Source organism: Tenrec ecaudatus, chromosome X (assembly GCF_050624435.1).
Source record: "Tenrec ecaudatus isolate mTenEca1 chromosome X, mTenEca1.hap1, whole genome shotgun sequence".
Classification (NCBI taxonomy): Eukaryota; Metazoa; Chordata; class Mammalia; order Afrosoricida; family Tenrecidae; genus Tenrec; species Tenrec ecaudatus.
The window spans coordinates 142,379,656-142,402,207 of NC_134548.1; the positions used below are offsets into that span (position 1 = coordinate 142,379,656).

At 50.6% G+C, this 22,552-nt stretch overlaps 1 protein-coding gene across 1 annotated transcript; it reads right to left on the reverse strand.

The window, feature by feature from the left end:
• Positions 1-3,212: 3,212 nt before the first annotated feature.
• Positions 3,213-10,358, reverse strand: APLN (apelin). Its single transcript, XM_075539692.1, has 2 exons — positions 10,084-10,358; positions 3,213-3,385 (listed from the first exon to the last, which is right to left on the reverse strand). The coding sequence occupies exons 1-2, from the start codon at positions 10,148-10,150 to the stop codon at positions 3,213-3,215; spliced, it is 240 nt and encodes a 79-aa protein (XP_075395807.1). The 5' UTR covers positions 10,151-10,358.
• Between the last annotated feature and the right edge of the window lie 12,194 nt (positions 10,359-22,552).

Below are 22,552 nucleotides of genomic sequence, written 5' to 3' on the forward strand. Positions count from 1 at the left end.
TACGCCTGTGGATCACTTTTTCTATTTTATCTACTGAACACGTTTGTGAGATTTTTAAAGAGCAACTGTGTCTATTTCTAGTACTAACTACTTGCCAAGACTACAGAATTTCCCACATAATTTATCGAATGCACTCTTTCTCATTACTCCCCCTCCTCTGCCCGCCCCCCGCCCCCGTCTCTCATCTCTTCCCCACTGGGTTTTGTTCTGTCCTGTGTCTGTCTGTGTGTACCTAATAGGCTTATTAACCTAAATTAGCACGGACCCGATGTTCCTTCCTGTTTGGTGATATATTGGCGTTTTGACAAGCATCAAGAAGGGACACAGATGGGACCACACTGTATCCAATGCTCCCATTTTATTGTTCAGGCTCTCATTCATCACAAGCAACTCAACATGGAGAAACAGAAGCAATACATACAAAGGCATGACCACAGCTATTTATTGCGGGAAACCTAACATTTCTTTCTTTTTTCAAGAAAGGCAAACTGGCTAGAAAGTCCCGGAAGTATTCACAAGTAGCTAAAACTCCCAGATTCACAACAGTTTGTAGGAATCCCACATCGCCTTAGGAAGTTCTTTGGTTTGGGTTTTGCTTTGTTTTGGAAAAGTGCCTTAAATGACACCACACAGAGAGAAAATTGAGGACACACGAACACTCCAGTGAGCCAGTTGTATCTGCACAAGGCATATTAAGCGGAGGGAGGCCATCTGGGTGTTTGTAGCGAATTGGTTTGAGGCCAACTGACCTAGAACTCACTGGGGAAGCAGGCACTGACCTCAGTACATGGGCGATCCGTGTGGGCCATGGGGGACAATCACAGACCTCAGCAGCCAGGAGTATCTCTCCTGAGTGTGCCCTCCCCCAAGGAAGGGCTAATTGTCAGCTTTGAACTATTTATTAGAAAGACATATTTACATCAAACAAGTTGTACACACACAGTCAACACAATTACAGGAAGGGGGACAATTTCGTAATGAAAGGGCCTTCATATCTTTGTATAAATTAGTAAAAGAATCATACATACCACTTTAAATAAGACAGACCCTCCCCAACCATACTCAGCCCCCACTCCATGATCCTTCTCTGACCCAGATCTTCCAACTTCCAACTCAGCGGTCCCGTTTCTCCCCTTCCTCCCCTGGGGTCAGGCTTGGCTACAGGCTGAGGGAGGTTGATAAGGCACGTGTGGGAAGGGGGTAGATGAAGGTCCCGTCTCTGGCAGGAGCGTCAGTGGCAGGAGAGACTTTCTGGGCACTGGCCGGGTCGGGGAGGTCAGTGGCCAGCCCAGCTCGTCGGGGCAGGATCTGAAGCAGCAGCGGGCAGCGCTAGCAGCAGCATAGGTAAGGGGCTCGTGGTGGAAGAGGAGAGGCACACACATTGGGGGCTATTGTGGGACTTTGGGGGACCCTGGACCTCTGTCCCACACACCTAAGTGGGCATTAGGCTCGTCTCCCCTCTCCTCCCTCCTGGGAGGCCTGAGAAGGAAGCCTGCCCCTATATAAGGTGAGAGAGGTCACCTTCCAGAAGGTCCTGAATAGAAGGTGGGCCTCCTGAGGGGAAGGGCTCTGGGCTTGACCCAAAAAGCCTCCTCAGAACCAGTTAAGGAAGGTGTCTGACTGGCGTTCTCAAGGCAGGGACAAGGAGGGGCTGCAGGGGAAGGTGCAGCTGACCAGTTCTAGAACTTGCCAGTCTGGGTTGGCAGACTGGGGAGGGATGGCAGCTCCGTCCCACCATAGGGCGGTTCACTGCCAGCCTGCCTGTCCCTCCCCAGGCACCCCCGGTCTGAGAAAAGGCACTTCTTTCTCATTTTGGGGGAAAGCATTGGAAAGGGAAGTGCCCAGGAGGCAGTGCGAGCTGGGAGACCTGAGCAGCAACACCGCCCTCCCCCCCCCCGCCAATTCCCCCTTACTCAGGCCTTTGCCTTCAGCGATGACTCAAAGAGCTCGCCAACGTTTCTTTGGGCTGTGGCAGTCTGTGATTCAAGGAGAGTTAGCGGGCACAGACGGAGAAGTGAGCCAGTGCTTCCGGGCCTTTGTACCCAAGCCCTTTCTTCTCCAGGCCAAACATGAGAATGAAGAAGATGCTACCTCAGCGTTCCTCCTCTTCTCCCCTGCTCCACCCTCTCTTTGTCAGGCTCCAATGCCCCCCCCACCCCCAGCCACTCTCTCTGGCCCCCTGATGTCCTCACAAACTAGAGTCTCTTCATGGTGCATCTACTGGAGGGTCCAAGAGACAGGAGACAAGGAACGATTGAAAACGTGATGTGTCCACCTGGATCGCGAGGCCGCCTGCTCGAGGCTCACCAGCTGCCCGTTGGGAGAACGATGCAGCACTCTGCTCCCATAAGGATGACAGTCTCACCCCTAGCAGTTGGAGTCAGGTTTTTGGCCACCAGCACCCCAGAGGACGCATGAGGAAGGCAAGCCAGCAGAAGGGCTGGACCATCTAGGCAGCAGTGGGTAGGACGGAAGGGGCACTTGGGAGAAGAAGGATGGCGAGGAAGGCCTTCCAGTGCTGGGTCTCCTAGTCAGGCTGGGAAGATGCCCAGACGCTAGGCTGAGTGGATCCGAGAGAGCCTGGGTATTGGTGGGGCTAGAGGCAGGGCCACCGTGGCGAAGCAGCTGGTGAGTGAGGCGAGCCGGGACCATCCGCAGCTAGAACAGGGGCGAGATGAGAACAGGCCAAACCGTGGAGCAGAGAAACAGGCACGGGGTGGGCACTCGGCGACCCTCTAGTCCTGAAGAGACAAAAAAAACAAAGAGAAAGGGAAGTCACTGATGTGTCCCAGGCCAATAGAACCCTCTTGGTAAAGGGACAGAGCCAGCCTCCCCTTCCCCTCACCCCACACTCTGGGCCCTGGCTACCCATAGCCACAATTCCATTTTCTCAGCAAGACCTCCTGGGGCTGGAACCCCCCAAGTAGGTCAGCAGGCCCCACCCCAGGCAGGAGGGTGCAGCACCGAATTCTTGAGGGGGGTCTGCCTCAGGTGCCACCAGCTCTCCCCTGCACCCCCAGCCCTAGTCTCCTCTGGGAAAATAAAAGGTTGGGCAGGTGATCCCAGGGTGCCTGGCAGCTCGCAGTCTCTGCGCTGTGGGTGGTGCTTGGTGGACGTGTCCACGCAGGGACCAGGACAGCACAGCCCAGCTTCTAGTCAGCAGCCCCACCCCTTTCAGTCCTGCCCACCCAGCACAGGCTCAAGTACCTGCTTCAGAAAGGCATGGGACCCTTATGGGAAAGGCGGGGCCGCTGGCGGCGAAACTTCCTCCGGCCTCCCTGCCAGGGCCCAGGCCCAGGCCCGCTCCTCTGCCCTCTGGGCTGCACCAGGTGGCGGATATTCCCCTCCTCCAGCCCCTGCAGGTCAGAAGGCTGCATCAGTGGTCCTGTCGGGAGAAGAGAGTGAGAAGGTGAGTGAGGAAAAGAAAAGAGAAAGACATCAAACTCGTTGCTGTTGAGTAGAGTCAGTTCCAATTCATGGTGGCCCCTGAGTGCGTACAGGCTTTTCAAGGGTGTGACCTTTCAGAAGTCGATCACCAGGCCTTTCTTCTGAGGTGCTTCTGGGCCAATTTGAAACTCCAACCTACTTGGTCAGCAGCCAAGTGCATTAGCCATTTGCACCACTCAGGGCTACTCTAGGAGTGAGGATCCCCACCCCCAAACCCCCTGCCATGAAGTCGGTTCCAACTCATAGTCACCCTGTGAAGGGTTTCCGAAGCTGTACCTCCTCTCAGGAGCAGAGCGCTCCATTTCTAGCTATCAGAGCGGCTGACGGGTTGGAAACACCAACCTTGCAGTTAGCGGGCCACTGTTTACCCAACTACACTGCCAGGGCTCCTTCCAGGAGCGAGGACTCAAACTCACTGCCGTGGGGTCCACGGCGACTCACAGCAGCCCTGTGCGACAGCGTAGAACTGCCCCCAGAGAGTTTCCAAGACTGTAACTGTTGACGAGAGTAGAAGGCCCTGTTTTTCTTCTATGGAGTGCATGGTGGTTTTGAACTGCTGACCTTAGGGTTAGCAGCCCAAGAGTGAGGAGAGTTAATAAAAATGGGCAGGGGCACCAGCGATCGCAGGTCCAGGGTAGAGGGCCACCTCTCCAGGAGGTGGCGCTGCTCATAGTCTTTCTTTGTAGGTTCCCCCCAGATGAAAACAGCTTTTTTCATATTGGTTTGAGGTATGGACCCCATGAGACACAACTTGCAATAGACGTAAATGACATTGTGTCCTTGTGTCAGTTGCATTCTGCTTTTGACTGGTACAAATGTGTCCTTTCTTTGGAACATCACTGGGACTGTAGTTTGGGACATTTTGTCATTAAAACAATTACAATATTTCAAACACAGTTTACAGGGGATGTCCCACCATCCCGCTTCAACAGTTACTACAATGCTGTCCTATACTCGCCTGTTGCCTCGGGGTCTATTCTTTGCCGAAATCATTTAAAGCAAATCCCGGGTCTGGTGGGACGGCACTTCTACATTCTTTGGTATGCAGGTTGACTCAGTTTTGAATCTTATAGATATCATCCCACCCCCAGGACACTCATCACTCTTTAGGCTTGTGCTAGGCTTCCTTCCTTTGGCCGCTGCAAGAGTATGGTCTGGCTGGGGACGTGAGGGTTGGGGGCAGTTGGCTGGGGGTGGGATCTCAGACTCTGCTTGCCTTATGCTGGGCTCTACCTACCTGTGACTAGATTTAACCAACCTGCTATCATTAAGTTGGCTCTGACGCAAGGTGACCCAATGTATTACAGTGTAGATCTGTGCCTCATATATACGGTTTTCTTGGCTGTCATCTTTAAGGAATCAGATTGCCAGGCCTTTCTTCCATGGTGCCACTGGATGCACTTGAACCACTAACACTTAGGTTAGCAATTGAGCACACACTGCTTGCACTACCCAGAGGTCAATCAATCTTGGGTGGGTGAAGGGATAAGTTAACAGCTGACTGGTCACTGGCAGCAGCTATTGGAGCTGGGATGCGTGGGCTGGTACATGGTTGGGTGGATGGATGGAGGGGTGGGTGGAGACATGAATGGGTATGTGAATGACTGGTCATCTGTAGCAGCTGTTGGAGCTGGCATTTCCTCACTCAATTTCCTACACCTCCCTTTTACTCTCAGACTACACACCACGTCCCTCCCATCCTGGCTTCTGTTCTGACTGGAATCTCTCTCACTCTCTTTCTTTTTCTTCTTCTTCTTCTTCTTCTTCTTCTTCTTCTTCTTCTTCTTCTTCTTCTTCTTCTTCTTCTTCTTCTTCTTCTTCTTCTTCTTCTTCTCCTTCTCCTTCTCCTTCTCCTTCTCCTTCTCCTCCTCCTCCTCCTCCTCCTCCTTGTCCTCCTCTTCTTTTCTCCTTCTTCTAATTCTTCTCTCTCTCTCTCTCTCTCTAATCTGCCCCCCATCTAGTTAAGAGCATACACTCCCAGAGCCCTGGCAGTGGCGTCAAAGTGGTCCTGGGTGTCCCTGGTGTCATGAGAGAAATGGCACCCAGGCTGCTCTCGTGGAGCACTCTGGGGACAAACTCTGGACGCGAGAGGCAGGTAAACTGGGTAACAGACCCAGTTAAAATGGCAGACTGGGGAAACACTGTTTGTGATGTGAGGCCTGTGGCAATTAGCCCCAGACTCATGTCCTTCAACACCACCCCCCACCCCCGGATCAGATTTGCCCTCAGCAGTTCATCCATCCAGGAAGCCTGAGCCTGAGCTCATTTTCCATGCAAGCTCAACTCCCATTAGCTGTTGGCCCCCTACTCTTATCCCTAGCAACTCCTCCTCACCCTCCTCCTTGGCCTCCACCCCTACTGCTCTAGTTCTTTTCTTGGCTCCATGACTTGGACGATTTCTCCTCTGTTAACACACAATTTCCAGGCAGTTATTCTCCTCCTGGGCCTGGTGTGCTCCCCACTTACACCCTGACATGCTCCCCGACACACATTTCCTCTAATCCTCCATCCCCACTTTTCCCAGCCTCCCCATGAGCCACTCCCATCCTTTCCTGAGCTTCTGGCTGGCGTTGGCTCATGTGTCAGCTGTGACTGAAACCATCACCTGTGAGAATGCAAACAAGAATCCCATCAGCACTTTGGGGCCATTGGGCCGATGGAGCAAGTGAGAGGTGGGCACTCTCACTGATTATCCCACTCTTGGTGGCCTGAGTAGGGACTGTGCCCTTACTAAGCTCCCACCCCAGCCCCTATGGCTTCTGCCTATATTTTGTGAGATCAGAAAGGTGCTGATGTGGAATATTTCCCATAGAAATACTGGGGGTGAGGGGATGGGGGGTGGGCAGTGGTCAGGACTATGCTGAGAGTGTGGCCAGGCTGCTGGTGGTGGCTGTGGGGACCCTGTTGTTGGGGTCCATGTAGTCAATTCAGACTCATACGTGACCCCATGTGACAAGAGCATGGTGGCCCCATCGTGTCCCGGGCTGTTATCTTTATGGAAGCAGCTTGCCAGGTTTGGGTGGGTTTAAACCACCAACCCTTCGGTTAGCCACTGAGCGCTTCACCACTGCCCCACCAGGGCACCTTGGAAGGGCCCAAGAAGCCTTGAAGATGTCAGTGAAGCCTTAGTTCACCCTTCCATATCCTGTCACCAGGGGTGGGATGACGGCACAAGCGACAGCACCAAGGCCACCATTAGTTTGGAGAAAAGATGGGGGGCGGTCATCTCCATAAATCCAGAGGGGGGCCAAAGTCCCGGATGGGAAGCAGGGTGTGGCTCAGACTCTGTTCAGGAAGATTTCTAAGATGCCAGGCCTGCAGCCTGAGCATGTGTCCAAGACAGCAGCCACCCAGAGGTTTCCGTGAGACCTGCCTTCTAACTTCATGCCCTATCTCTTCACTTTCCTTCTCTCTTGGGGTGCTTGGCTGGGCTGGTTCTCTCCCAGCTGCCTGTCCCCACAGCACTTTGGAAGCCATGGGAATGTGACTTCTTACAAGTTACAAGGGCCACCAAGAGTGGCCTTGTCCCGCCCCCCCCCCCGACCCAAACTTGCTGCCATCAAGTTTATAGTGATGCATTAGCAAGCCTACATAGGGCTTCCAGGGCTATAAATCTTTCCAGGAGCAGGCAGCCTCTACTCTTCCCCACAAACTGGTTGCTGGGTTTGAACCTCAGAACTTCTGGTGGGCACCTCAACACTTACCCGACCATGCTACCAAGGCTCTGTTCTAGGTTCTAGAGCAGATTGATACTGATGTTATTTGCAATAGCTCCTCCAATCTTGTGACCCGCACCTCGTTCTCCCTGGGCAGGGCTTCAGGATCCTCCTCAGAGCCAGGAGTCTGCAGGCACCCTCCCTCCCCCCCCCTCCCCCCCGCGCGCAGCACCCTGATTCTGCTACCCATCTGTTTCCTGCCTCCAAAGATGAGCTGACACCCAAAGCCCTGGCTTGCTCCTTGACGGGGCACATTAGTGGCTGCTGAGTTCCAGGCCATACAAAAGAATTCCCTTTCTGAAAGGGCCCCTTGGTCCCAGAATCCTCTTCTAGCGCTCTGGCTACTCACAGGTACGGAGAGCTACGTCTGACTTTTCAGGAACCCACCAGCCTCACCAGGAATGATGCACCCGGTTTGTCTCTCACAGCTCTTTCTTGTGATGGCTCGAAGAGTCCCCACATGTGCTCTGGTGGGGACCCTGCAGGTCGCTATGACCCCTCCGCTACTCTGTGACATTGCGCGTGTCTCCAGGATGAGGCAGGGCTTGCCTAACGCCTCAGCTTAATGTTGTGAGATCCTCTCGGCCAGCTCGGCTGCCCTCTAGACATATTGCCCTAGCAGCCTGACTCTCCACACTTGCCCACGTCCTTTACCACTGGAGGCCAAGGCTCAGGTTACAGGGCTACTAAGCAATCAGGCTGGAGGGAGGCTGACCCCTCGCTGAGCTAGAGGAGGGTACAGTAGGCTGTTCTCACACTAGCCTGTGACTGCAGGCTTCAAGCTGAGGCTGAGGGAGGGGCACAGGGGTGGGAGGACGGTGCTGGCGCAGAAGAGCAAAGACTGCCCCAGGTCAGGAGACAGGAGGAGTGGTGGGGTTGGGGTGGGGGCATTCCAAGTCAGAACAGACTGTGGAGTGGAGGAAGCATGGTTCTCGGCTTTGGAACTCTGACTGGGGACAGCATGCCAGTCTGGGCCAAGGACAAAGTGTTTCTAGGGTTCCTGCCTCCAACCCAGGGTCCATCCCCGACTCCAGAGGGGGTCAGAAGGCGGAGAAGGCAGGGGCTACCTTGGCAATTTCCAACGCTTAGGGGCTATGAGTGGGAGTCAACGCGATGGCACAGAATGGGGTGAGGCTAAGGAAAAGATATACTCAGAAAACCAAAAACCCCAGTCCCATGGCCATCGAATGGATGCCAACTCACAGCGACCCAACAGGACAGGCTAGAATGGTCTCTGGGTTTCCGAGACCATAACTTTTTACAGGAGTAGAAAGTCCGTCTTTCTCCAGAACGCGGAGCACCTGGTTTCAAATTGCTGAGCTTGCAGTTCACAGGCCAATGCGTAACTACTACGCCACCAGGGCTCCTTCAAAATCTATAAGCAAATATTACACATTTCCCTAAGTCCAGGTGTAAAGACAGGTGACTAAACGAGTAAGTGGCAGGGTTGTGGACAGCCCCACATGGTCTGGCAGCCCAGCCAATTCCTCCCCGCTGCTTTTGGAAATTAGCTCTTCCACGTCCCAGTAGTGCTCCCACGGCTGGACCCTGACAGGGCTCCAGTGCTGGTCTCTGAGCAGATGGAGGTGTCCCAGCTTCTTCTGGGAAGCCCTCTCGACACAAACTCTATTTTCCCTGAAGGTGGCTGCAGGATTGGATGCTTACGGTATGGGAGTCTTGTCTGGCCCACTGCACTGCAAGGGTGGGAGGCTCCGGGGTCACTTCGTACCAGCTTTTGTTTTCTTCCCACCTGACAGGTGTTTCTGAGGAAAATCTGGCTCCCTCCCTACCGAGGAGGGGACTGGCCCAGGAAAGCCACTGGACAAGGAGGGTGCCAGCCTCAACCGACATGCCTTCCTGAGCCGTCACAGCTTGGCGAGTGCCAGGGCAGCACCAAAAGGCAAGAGCAGAGAGAACAGGCTGCATCTGAGAGAAGGAGGCCAGGCCGATCGATTGCTGCCCTCCTCAAGAGGGCTTGTTGGGTTCGTTGGGCACCTTCCCCTAGAAGGTGGTGGCCCTGCCCTCCTTCCTTCGGCTCCCACCTCCCTGTGACTCCAGTACGGGCACTGGCCCACCTCGGCTTGGGTTCCTCCACCCCCCCCCCACCTCAGGTCAGTGGTGCCAGGCAAGCAAGCAGCAGTGACAGCCAGATCATAGGACTGTGGCAGCTGGAGGTGGGAGCTGGCAGCCCCAGGAGACACTGACGCACAGAAGAAGCCATCAGGCTGGAGCTACTGGGGACTCCGCTTGGGGGCTGCAAGGGGACATCTGCACCGAGTATTGTCAATTGGGTAGTGTGGTGCAGGTGCGGGGGGGGGGGGGGAAGGACTTGCTCTGAGCTGCAGGAGGTGACCCTGCAGGCCGATTCTTGGGCTGGTGTCTGATGACAGGGACTAAGGTGCAGTTTGCCAGTGACCCGATACACAGTGGGGATAGCGATAGCAGGGGAGGCCCGCACCATGAGATTAAAGAGCCGATCCCTGAGGTCCATAGAAACTTCAGGAAAGCACCTGGTGTTGGACTTCGGGTTAAGGGAGGTGCTGCCCGGCTGACCCCCTGCTCCAGCCATTGCAGCAAGTGTCACCTCGGCAGGTTGGCACAGCATCCCAGTGGCCTGCACCCCCGCACCGGCCGGCGGCCTCTGATGGCCCCACACCCCCAACCCTGAGCCACCTCCCAGGGCCCCAAAATTTTCAGTGCGAAACCAGCCCACCGGGCTCGGGTTCTTGCCCTCCACTGACCCGTGGAGCTCTGGGTCGACAGGGGACAGGCGCCCAGGTGCAGCGCAGCGGGGCAGGTGGGGATGCCCAAGGCGAGCCCAGCCCAGGAGGAAGGTCTGGCCGCCACAGCTGAGGCGGGGAAGCGAAGGCCCGGGAGGCTGGGAGGAGTCGCGGGGATCGCGGGGCTGTGGCTCACTCACCTCCGCACACCGAGGTCAGGGCGAGCCAGAGTAGCAGGAGCGCCCGTACACAGTGGCGCACGTCCATGGCCCGGCCGGGGAGCAGGGCGCTGAGCAAGAGCGAGCAGGCGAGCGGGTGAGCGGGCTGACGGGCGGACGGGCCGAGGGGCGCTGATGGGCGCTGGGGGTGCGCTCCCACCCCTGCAGCCACTAGCGGAGCCGAGTCCAAGGCGCTGTGGGCTCTCTCCCAGGGCCGAGCTGCTCCGCTCACCGCCGCTGCGCACACTGCCCGCGGCCCTGGTTGCCAGCGCGAGTGCGCCCGCTCACTCCGGGGGCTGCATTTTGTAGCGGGTGGCTTGGCCGCGCGCCCACTTAGTCATGTGGTCATCGGGAGGGCTGGCGGGCGGGGGGCAGGAAGCGGGGGAGAGCGCGCCACCCGCACCGCCCCCTGCCCGGCCTGCACGCGGCCGGCAGGCCAGGGCGCCAGCGGGAACCCCCAGGGGCCCCGCCACAAAGGCTGCCGGGCGCTCCCCGGACAATGCCCGCCTGGCTCTGGTCCAGAGGGTTGGCCCAGAGAGACCCAGACTCGGAGGGTTTCAAACACAGGAAGCCTTTGGGGGAAGGGGGAACAGGGGCGCGGTGGAGGGGCACACTTAACCCTTTCTCGCCTTGCTTCCTTCTCAGCTGTCAGGAAACCTGGGCGCTCAGGGAAGGCCCCAGCCCTGGCTGCCGCCCTGGCTTGCCCATTCCCCCCACCTGGGGCCCCAGACCCAGGACCCGGGACCCTCCCGTGCTGCTCCCCAGCGTCAAGGGCTGGCCCAGGGCCTCTTCCCTGCAGCTTCAGCTGGTTTTGAACTGGGTGACTTCATGGGCTTGTGCCCAACGTTGGTTAATTACTGGGCACTCCCAATGTCTCCCACTATCTGCAGTGACTTAGAGCCTCCAGTAGGAACACTCCCTCCGCACTCCCCTAGCCCCTGAGCTCTTCTTTCTTACAGCACCTCAATCCTGTCTCCCACAGAAGCCTTCCAGGGATAGCAGTCTTGGGGGGTGCCCCTCTGCTCCTATGGCACCCCTTTCTTGTTCCTCAGCATGGGGGTGCAGGGTTGGGACACTAAATAAAACACAACCCATTGCCATCAAATGGATTCAGATGAAAAGCGACCCTACAGGATACAGTTGAACTGCCCCTGTGGGTATCCAAGAAGCTGAGAGTTTAGTTCTTTGTCCCCCAGAGAAGCCAGTGGGTTCCAAGCACCCATCTTTCGGTTTGCAGCTGAACTTCCAATGCCCCACCTGGGCTCCACAGCAGGTGACAAACTATCTCCAAACCGTCTAGGCTGCATCCATTTGGCACATATTTAAGATGCCCTTTTTCTTTTGCCTTTAGGTGCCAAGCCCAGTCTAGTTCGATAACCCCTTCTCCAGCCAGACAGCGCCCCAAAGGAAGGACTGCTCCATCACACAGGGAGCCTCTGAAGACAAGCCCGTGAGTTCTCCTTCTTCGGACTCTCCCTTCAAAGTCACCAGTGTCACATTTGGCACATAGGTGGCACTCCACACTTGCTGAAAGACGATGTGGAAAGGTGTTTGCACTGTTTAGTCCACCTGGCAGGTTGCTCAAGGTGCAAGTCCAGATTGACAGAAAAGGTATATTGGATGGTGTTTATGAGCACCATGCAAGATGAACGAGACCATGGCATATTAAATATGCTTTTCAAAAGGTTTTGCAAAATCTGCATGAACACAATTTGTTTATGAAGTGTCAAATCCAGGAGCAAGGGACTCATGGCCGTGGCTGTATAGCCTTGATCAGGGCCTGAGACTTGGGAGGTGCTCAGTAAAGAGTTTTCGAGGTCTCCAAGAGCATCTCTTTATCTCATATACCGAGGAAGTGAGCAGAGACAAAGATGGGGTTCTTGTCAATAGTTCTTGGCCCAATTTACCTTGGTGGGATAGGAGAAAGGCAGTGGGCAGAGGAAGCCTGCTCGTATTCTCCCTTGCTCTCTTCTTAGACAGAGTATTTCCAGGTAGGATGAGAAACACCTGGCCTTTAGTCTCAAACCCTTTTCACTTGTAGGACCCTGGCCTCACCTGAGTGTACTGTGTCTTCAGGGCTGGTATGGATTCCAGGTATGGAAGGTACTGTGGACTTTGGAACCAGCCCTTGCAAGGGGCATTTTTTGGATCTGTGGTGCTCCAGAAGGAGCCCTGGTGGCGTGGTGATTACGCATTGTGGTGCTAACTGCCAGGTCAGCAGTTCGAAACCACCAGCTACTTTGGGAGAAAGATGAGGCTTTCTACTCCCATAGAATCACAGACTGTGAAACTCACAGGGGCCAGTTCTACCCTGCCCTATAGGGTTCCTATGAACTGACTGGATGAGGGGGAGTTTGGTTTGGGCTTCGGTGGTGCTCCTTGATGGAGCAAGCCCCTACTCACCCAAATACGTCTCCCGTGAACAACATGAATGGAAACCTTCCAAATCAATTGCACCTTTACTAGGGTTGGTATGGGCTATCTGCTAAGTGCTTACAGCCGTACTGTCCAATACAGTCACTACTAACCACATTTGAAAGACAATCCATTCCGTTAGCTCTGACAGGCACGTTTTATGTAGCTGATGGCCATCAGATTAGCACAGAAGAGGACTTTCCAATCACCACAGAGGCTCTATTGGGCAGCACAGGGTTAGAGGACCACAATTTTATACAGTCCTCTTCCCCACCTTGGTGAGTTTGCAAATGCACAAACTAAGGGGGATACTAAGACAAATTAAATGCAAAGGAAAGTCAAGCACCACTCAGTATACAAAAAGCACGTGTTTGAAAGTAGATTTTAATGCTCAACATTTCGAGGAGTCAGGTTTTTTTTTTTTAAGAATAATTTTGCTGTTGAAAACATACAATTCAGCAGTGTCTATGTAAAACTCTACCATTGATTGCCTACTTTAAGCTGGGTAAGCACTCTCACTCTTCTTTTCTGACCTGTTCCTCCTGGTGGCACAGTGGTTACACATTGGACTGCTAATCCCCAAGGTCAGCAGTTCAAAATCACCAGTCAGTTATGTGTTCTGCCCTGTCCTGTAGGGTCTCTATGAGTCAGTATTGACCCAATGGCCATGAATGAGAAGCTTCTAGTTTACCTTTTGACTGAGTCGTCAATGTCAATCTGATTCCTTATTGGTAGTTCTTCAAAGAGCATGATGCCCATAGCAGACTTTAAAAATTTTACTAAATAAGCACACTTTATTTGTTTGTTTATTAAGTTTTATTGGCATATAATCCACATACCACACAATTCAATAATTCAATCTTATCAAGCAGAGTTGTACAATAATCACCACAATCAATTTTATACCAGTTTTTCTTTCCTGTACTCATGTTGTTAGCTCTCCACTTCTCCACAGTCTTCCCTGCCATACTCTCAGGAAACCATGGACCCAGTTACTGTCTCTACAGGTTGACCTCTCCTGGATTTCATAGACAGAAAAACATGCAAACAACAACAATAACCAAGTAAAACAGAAAAACCTTAATAAAAAAGCAGAAAATATTTTAAAAACGAGAACAAATTTAAAATGGGTCAAGAGGGAGATCAGATGATAAGGTGTTGAACTTTAAGCTAACTGCCTCTGGAATAACCCACTTTCCAATGCGCTCTGCATGATAGCAAGGCTACTCACGCCCCCGGTCTATACTCACAGGGAATTTACAGGAGGCTTAATCCACGTGCATTTCCCCTTCACTTGTGTGTGTGTGTGTGTGTGTGTGTGTTAAACCTGAAACAACTTTAAAATGGGTCAAAAGGGAAATCAAATGATAATCTAACTACATCTGTCACAATCAACTTGACAATGCTCTTTGTCTGATTATTCATATCCCTTGATTATGGTCAGAGGGAATTTACCAGAGGCTTAATCCATGTGTGGACCCTGAAAATGGATTTTCGGCTTCCACTGTTATCCACACACCTTTGCAAATCAGGTGTTCACAATGTAAGCTCTGCTGTAATTCCCTCCTTTGGATTTGGATTTTATTGTTTATAGCCCTTGCATCACACACAGGCTTCTATGCTTCTTCCTTGTGGACTTAGTTCACACCTCAAGCATTATTTTGAAGAAGACTTCTGGGACTAATTGTGCTTTGAGACTTAATGATGATCTCAGGGCAATAGCTCCAGACATTCATCCAGACTCCATGGCTCCAGAAAGTCTGGAGTCCATGAGAATTTTAAATTGTTCTGTATGCTTCCCTCACTTGATCTTAATCTTTGATAAAAATGCGTAGTACTGGTAGTCAGGCACCATCTGGTTCTTCTGGTCTCATGGCAAAGGATACAGTTGTTCATGAAGGCAATCAGCCCATGATTTGTGGGGGCAAATAGCTAGGGAATCATTTTTTAATCCAATTAGTCTCTCCACTTCACCAAATTGCACCCAGCTTTTCAGTCTCAGATCCAAGATGTCTTTTCCTCCTTGCTCAGGCCAATTTTTAGCCCTCTTCCCAGCAAGTCAGACTGCATCTTTCCCTGACATTGTGTTTGTATCTGCACACTGTACTCTAGCACCCTGCTGTTAGTCTGTGGACAGGGTCCACCACCAGAGTAGCCATTCAGGACTTGTGGTCCTGGGCCAAGAAATTCAACTTTGATTGCTCACTTCTCAACCCACTGTGGACTTCCATACACTATAAACCATATTGTAACGGCCACTTTTTTCTCATCTCTGTCTCCCTCCACCAGTCTTTAAGGTCAACACCATCATCTAGCACAGTCTCTGGCACAATGTTGCCCCTCAGTCACTGCTTTGTTAACATATAACAGACAGTAGAACTCTGTCACATTTGTTCAAGAAGATGATATTGCTGAGTTATTAGCAGCAGAAGAAACATTTTAAGGTGTTGTATAAACTCATGTATAAGCCGAGTCATTTTTTTTCTTTTTAAAAAATAATTTTATTGGGTGCTCATACAACTCTTATCACAATCCATCCGTCCATCCATTGTTTCAAGCACATTTGGACATCTGTTGCCATCATCATTGTCAATACATTTGCTTTCTACTTGAGTCCTTGGTATCAGCTCCTCATTTTTCACCTCCCTCCCTGCTTCCCCTCCCTTATGAACCCTTGATCCTTATAATTGGTTTCCCCTTTCCACCCCACCCTCCTTCCACTCTCCTGATATTGTCACTCTCAGCACTGTTACTGTAAGGGATCATCTGTCCTGGATTCCCTGTGTTTCCAGTTCCTGTCTGTACCAGTATACATCCTCGGGTCTAGCCAGATTTGTAAGGTAGAATCAGGATCATGATAGTCGGGGGCGGGGAGGAAGTATTTAGGAACTAAAGTTGTATGTTTCATCATTGCTGCACTACACCCTGACTGGCTCGTCTCCTCCCCATGACCCTTCTGTAAGGGGATGTCCAGTTGCCTACAGATGGGTCTTGGGTCCCCAATCTGTACTCCCTCTCATTCACAATTTGATTTTTTGTTCTATGATGTCTGTTACCTGATCCCTTCGACACCTCGTGATCATACAGGCTGGTGTGCTTTTTCCATGTGGACTTTGTTGATAAGCCGAGTTTTTCAGCACATTTTTTATGCTGAAAAAGTCTCCCCTTGGTTTATCCTCAAGTGAGGCTCCCCACTTACCCATTCTCCAGTGCAGCTAAGGTTTCTGTACTTTTAAAGTTGTTATTGATACTGTATTGGTTTTGTTGACCCTCTTTACCACTTATAGAGCTAATTTACTCTTTTGCTCTGAAATAAATACTCAAAAACATTTAACCTACTGATGCCTCAATTAATGTAATTTTATTGGTATCTGTTTTTATTTTGAAATTTATCAGTAGCTGCTGCATTTCCCACCCTAGGCTTATACTCGAGTCAATAAGGTTTCCCAGGTTTTTTGTGCCTTGGCTTATATTCGGGTTGGTATATACTCGAGTGTATATGGTATTTCTCTGGGGTTGGAAAGAGTCCTGTGACACAGTAACGAAAGCACTCCGAAGTTAACCAAAAGGTTGGTGGCTTGAATCCATCACTTGTTCCAAGGGAGAAAGAGGTGACAGTCTGCTTCTGTAAAGATTTCAGTCGTGAAAACCCCAAGGGCCGGTTCTACTCTGACTCCTATGATTGCTGTGAGTCCAAATCAACTAGCCAGCCGTGGGGATGCTTCTGACTTTCCTCCCATGGGGGAAAAGATGTGAAGCCATCTGCACTCTCCTCCCCTGAGGTCAAGTAACCCACAGCTCCTAGGTGCATTGTTGCATTGTTATGATCAGGGATGGTGTCAGTTTCAGGTCCAAGTGGGAGAGAATCCTGGGGTCAGAGATAGAATTCAGTGGATTGTTGGGGGGTAGACAGGAGATAGTTAAACTCTGACATCAGTCTGTCGGTTGTCCTCCTCACCAGCACTGTGCAAGAAGTTCCACTTCGTGCCCTGTGTCAGTATCACTAGCCATTGATCCTCAATGGACTTACCTTCCTTTCTGTCCCGCAAGGTCTGAATGAGCAGTGAGAAGCACTAACTAAACTTTCAACACTTCAAAGAACTGAATTCAAATCCTTCCCCTCAATCCTGCTCGTTAGTTGTGTGACCTGGACCAGGCACTTAACCTCTCGTAGCTTCAGTGTCTATCATTATTAAATGGGGGTGGGTGGGTAATAATAAATAGTATGGAAGAAGCCTTGGTCAAATAAGTGTTACATTTAGAACCTCAAGGTTGGTGATTCCAACCTACCAGTCTTTGGGAGAAAGATGAGGCTGTCTGCTCCCCTAAGATTCATAGCCTTGGAAGCCCTATAGGTCAGAATTGACTCCATGGCAGCGGGATCGGTTTGAATGGGATAACAGTATGGATTGCACTCCAACATAAAACAAAAATACTCACAATTGGACCAATAAGTAAAATCATGAGAAACAAAAAAGATGGAAATTGTTAAGAGCTTCATTTTACTTCGATCCAAATCAATGCTTATGTATGCAGCAGTTAAGAAATGCACCGATATGTTGCACTGAGCAAAAGACCTCTTTAAAGTGTTGAAGGGCAAGGAAATCACATTGAAGACTCAGGTGCATCTGACCTAAGCCATCGTGTTTTCGATGGCTTCATGTACATGCATAGAGTTGGACAAAGATTAAGGAAGACTGAAGAAGAATTGATGTAGTTGAATTATAGTATTGGCAAAGAATATACCATGGACTGCCAGACAAATGAACAAGTCTGTTCGGGAATGTTCCTTGGAAGTGATGGTAGCATGTCTTTGACTCACATACTTTGGACGTGTTACCAGGAGGGTCTAATCCCTGGAGAAGGACATAATGCAAACAAGAGGAAGACCCTCAAGGGGAAAGGCTGATATGGTGGCTGCAACAATGAAACTCAAACATTTGTGAGGATAGCACAGGACCAGGCAATGTTTCATTCTGTTGTACATCGGGTTGCTGTGAATAGAAAGAGCCTCTAGGGCACTCAACACAACAGCCACTTAATAGTTCCTACCTCACAGAAAGGTTGATGTTAAATGAGATAATGCATGTGAGGTATTCCACACAGTTCCAGCCCATCAAAGCTCATAAGCCAAACCCATGGGGTTTCCAAGGCCATTACAGGAATCAGACAGCCTTATGTTTCTCCCTTGGAGTAGGTTTGAATAACCAATCTTGCGGCTACAAGTCTAATGCTTGCTTAGTTGACAGTGCCACCAGGGCTCCCACTCAACCCACAGTAGCTGCTTATTCAGTGTTGGTTTTCTCCTATTTCCTACATGCGCCCACGTTGCCCTGGGTTCTGTCCTCTAGCTTCTTGGGACTGATCGGGAAAGAAAGCTCTCTTCTCCAGCCCCATCCACGACTGTCTTCTTGATCAGTTGCCATGAAGTCGATTCTGATTCATGGAGACTTCATGTGTGCCAAAGAAGGGCTGTGCTTCACAGTTTTTCACTGGCTGGTTTTTCCAAAGTACACCAGCGGACATCCAAGGCAACTCTGAGTGGGCTCAGACCACCAGCCTTTAATATTCGAACACACGGACCATCACCATCCCAGAACTCTCTCTTCTTCCAGAACTCACTGCCATCGAGTCAATGCTGACGCATAGTCACCTTCTGAGGGTTTCGGAGACTGTAATTGTTTAAAGGAGTAGAAAGCCCAGTGTTTCTCCCTCGGAGCTGCTGGTGATTTTGAACTGTTGACCATGTGGATCATAGCCCAACTGGTAACCACTATACTACCAGGGCTCTTTTTCTTCTTCCTCCTCCTCCTCCTCCTCCTCTTTCTCCTCCTCTTCTTTCTTCTCCTCCTTCTCCTTCTTCTTCTTCATCGTTGTCATCAAAACTGCCCTCTCTCTCATTCCTCCAGGCTACCAATTTCTGCTAGAGCTAATCGGGATGGGTGCACTGAATGCAGCTGGTCAATGTGTGATGCTAGTTTGCAGTCTGCCACCCAGGACAAGCCCATTGGAAAGACAATGGCCTAACCCTCCAGGCATTCTCAAACTCCACCCTTTATAGCAAAGGAGACACATCAGTGACTATCATTTGGCTCTGAGTCAGAATTCACTGGACAACACACAACAGCACCAATAGCAACAACAACATAGAGAGCTCAGACTTCTTGGATAGTACACAACTATGCTCTCAGCTGCTCACCGAAAGAGTGTAGATTGGAGTCCACCAAGAGTTGCCTCAGAAGAAAGGTCTGGTGATCTACTTCCAATCATTTAAAACCTGATAGGAGCATGGTTCCACTCTGCGGCAACTGGTGCTGGGGCACAGAACTCACTTAGGTTCAAAATCAAATCGGGACACTATGCCCTCTGGCACTTTACAACCAAACTATCCCCTTGTGCCTTGGGTCACTGGAGCCTCCAAGCTCCATCCTCTTGCAGCCCGTTCCTCTCTGCCTGCCCCACAGATAATGGTGATGATGTTGTTGATGATGACAGCTCCATTTCATACAGCATGTGCTGTGTGATAAGTATTGTTCTGGATACTTTACATCATGAATGCATTTAATCCTCACACCCCAGGGAATGGGTCCTATCCCTTACTGTCCCCATTATGAAGACGGCACAACGAAGGCTAACAAAGGGGAAGCAATTTCCCTAGGTTTGCCTAACACACACTTTTTTTAAAGATTGGGATATACTTCACGTAGCACACTATTTAATCATTCAATTATATAAAGAAGATTTACACAATCATCACCACCATTACTTTCAGAGCGTTTTCTTCTTGTTCTCATTGTAGCTAACTCCCCATTCCACTCATCCTCCCCTGCCATGCCCCTTAGGCAACTGTAAATCCAGTTACTGTCTCTATAGCTCTACCTATTCTGGATTTCATATGCAGAGAACCATACTAAATACAAACAGGAAGCACGTAAGCAAACCAACCCCAAACCCTCGTCAACAATGACCAGAAGGGGAAAAGAGCATAGAAAAAGTTTATTGAAAAGTAAGCATAACCTATTAAAAATGGCAACATGTTTTAATGGGTCAAAGGGAAATAAAATGATAAGGTTTTAACCTAACTACATCTGTCCTAGTCGACTTTCCAATGCTCTGTCTGATAGCAAAGCTAGTCACACCCCTTGAGTACGGCCAGAGGGGACTCATCAAGGGTCTAATCCATGTGGGCCCCAGCAAAGGGACTTTGGACTTCAACCATCATCCACAGCCTTCTGCTAACCGGTGCCTAACCCAGTCTTTCCTCATTGCGCTTCAATAGCAATTTCTCACTACTCTGGGCCTGCATGTTTCTTTACTGGCTCTTCTAACACCTAATTTGTGCTGTCTTAAATTATATTAGGAAACAGAGACGCAAAGGGGCTAAAGTCATGGGTTTGGGAATAAGGCAGCTATATTACTCACTAAGGAGCTGGCACAGTGGTTAAAGTGCTTGGCTGCTAAATGAGAAGCTGACAGTTGGAACTCACCAGCCGTTCGGCCAAACCTTCCTTAGACTGCACAAGCATCAGGATGCTTCGGCACAACCTTCATTTGCCCTCCAATTCATTCCGGGCCTGACAGCTTCCCTACTTTCTCCAGTATGTCTTGTTCATTTTTGTGTTCTTATCAGCAGTGCTTTTTCCCTGAGAAAATATTCAATAGCAAATGTCCATTGAATGAGAGAAGACAGTGTGTTGTCATATTAGCAATCACTCTGGGTTTCTGCTACTGTGGTGACGTGAAATTGCTTGTTAGGGCCCTTCTAGCCATAGTCCTTTCAGGAACACGTAAATAAGGTATTGGAGACTCCATTTCTGGCACTGGTTGGTTGGGTACTTCTTTGGCTATAAAGATCGGCATTTCAGTAGCAAGAACAGAATAGTCCGTGACCGGCGGAGACAAATACTCCTGAGATCCCTGTGTGTAGAACTGGCAGCAGAAGACACACCAGAGGCCAGAGCAGCAGTGGGAGAGTGAGGCAGAGTCATGGGCCCCAGGGGTAGATGTCTTGGCCCAAGGAACAAGGAAAGCTGAGTGCCTGCAGGCAGGAGACTGGCTTGCAGAGTGAGGTCGTTAGTTTATTGTGCCAACCTGGCCAATAAACACATGTGGGTGGAAGGATAAATGGCTCGGTGAGCCTTGCCTTTCAAGTTCTTGGGTCTCTTGCTTTGTGATGGCCAGACCAGGGTGCAGCTGCCTTAGCCAGTTCCCTGATTCAGCTGGCAAGGCTCACTTCCTCCACGACATCCCTGAGAAGAAGCAACATGGAGCTACCCCGATGCAGGCCTGGGTGCTGGAGCAGCCATGTGGAGACCCCTGCCAGTACTGAGATGCTCATACGTTCACTGATTCAGCTTTCCTCCTGCAGTCGGCGTCATTGTGTGTGTTTTGTGAGGTGGAGGAGGACTTTGTGGATTGGTTTCGGACATATGGGTTAATAATGTTGGACTTGTGAACTTGGGCAGCACTGGGTTGGGATGTTTTCTTGATGTGCACTTACTCTTTATATAAAACTCTCTCTTATACATGAGTTTCTGTGGTTTTGTTTCTCTAATGTACCTAGGCTAGCACACACAGTGAGGTGCCCTCTGGGCATTTACCAGCACCGAAGGAGCTTTGTAACACTTGCCAGAGCAGGGCAGAGGCCAACCAGCTGCATGACTGAGAGGCTGAGGACCAGAGAGTAACGGGACTGCTGGCCGGGCTGAAAAGAGGTGCTAGAAAAAGAAAAGAAAAAAAATATCCTTAATGTTTTTTTGATCCTGCATTATAATCCTATAATCGTGAGTATTGTCTGTAAATTCTGTGTGGCCATTGTGACAGGCAATGAGGCCCAGCAGAGAAGGAGAGCACCCTGGTCAGGGAAGTTGGTCTCTGAATCAGGGTAAAGAAGGGTGGGAGGTGAAAGCGTGTCTGACCCTGGCCTCCTAAGACTCATCCTTGGGCAGATGTGGAGTTGGATTCTCCTTCTCCCTTGTGTAGTTGGGGCCAGGGTCAGATGGGCCTCCTCCCCACATACCCTTTCCTTAGATATATATCAAGCAAGCAATCTGATTTTTTTTGGGGGGGGGCGGAGGACATCCCAACTTGTCCAATGAATTTGTTTAGACAAGTTCATACCAACAGTAGATGTTTTATTTTTATTGGGGGTTGAGACTACAGAGGATGCAAGGAGATGGTGTTGCTCTTCAGTGCCTCCAAGTTTTTTTCACTGGACTCTTGCAGAAAGCGTGGTGCAATCAGAAATGTTCCATAACAGAAAGAGCCTATATTAGACAGGGTTCTCTCGAGAAACAAAACCTGGACACTTATGATTTATATATATATTTATATATAGTTATATAACATATGAAATAAACAGATAATTAGTCTATAGGGTAGTACAAATGGCTCAGTGTAACCCACTTCCATGAGACAGCTAAACACTGGCAGTCCTTCAAGTCTTGAGGGTGCAAATCAAGGAAGCAGACAGCTGAGTCATCCGTGGAGCAATTCAGGCAATCTGGCCACAGGCAGCAAACAGCACGGCAGGTCACCAACAGCCAGCCAGATGACAGGGTCCAACAGTTCCCAGCTAAAGCGATGTATACTCCAGTAGCATGGTGAAGCAGGTCTTGAAGGAACCTCAAACTACAGTGACATTGTCCATGGATTAGGTGTCCCACAGGTAGTGAAGCTTGCAAGTTGAGGCAAAGAACCAGCTAAGGCAGCCGCGCACTGGTCCGATGATCAAAGAGAAAGCGACAAGAAAGACAAGGCTCGCCAAGCCATTTATCGCTCAACCCTTCAATTAATCCCGCCGGTGTTTATCAGCCAGGTTGACATAATAAATCTATCTATCACAGAGCCCCAACCGCCTCACTATGCAGAGGGAGAAGCAGAGACCCAGCCTGGAAGAGTGTCTTGTTGAAGGTGCCCCCTAAAGCTGGTGGCAAAGTCAGGACTGGAACCCAGGTCTCACACACTCCAAAATGACTTTGGTCAGGCCCAGGCCCTTCTTTTTGCAACCCAGTCTTTCTGAGTCCCTCAAAGTGAG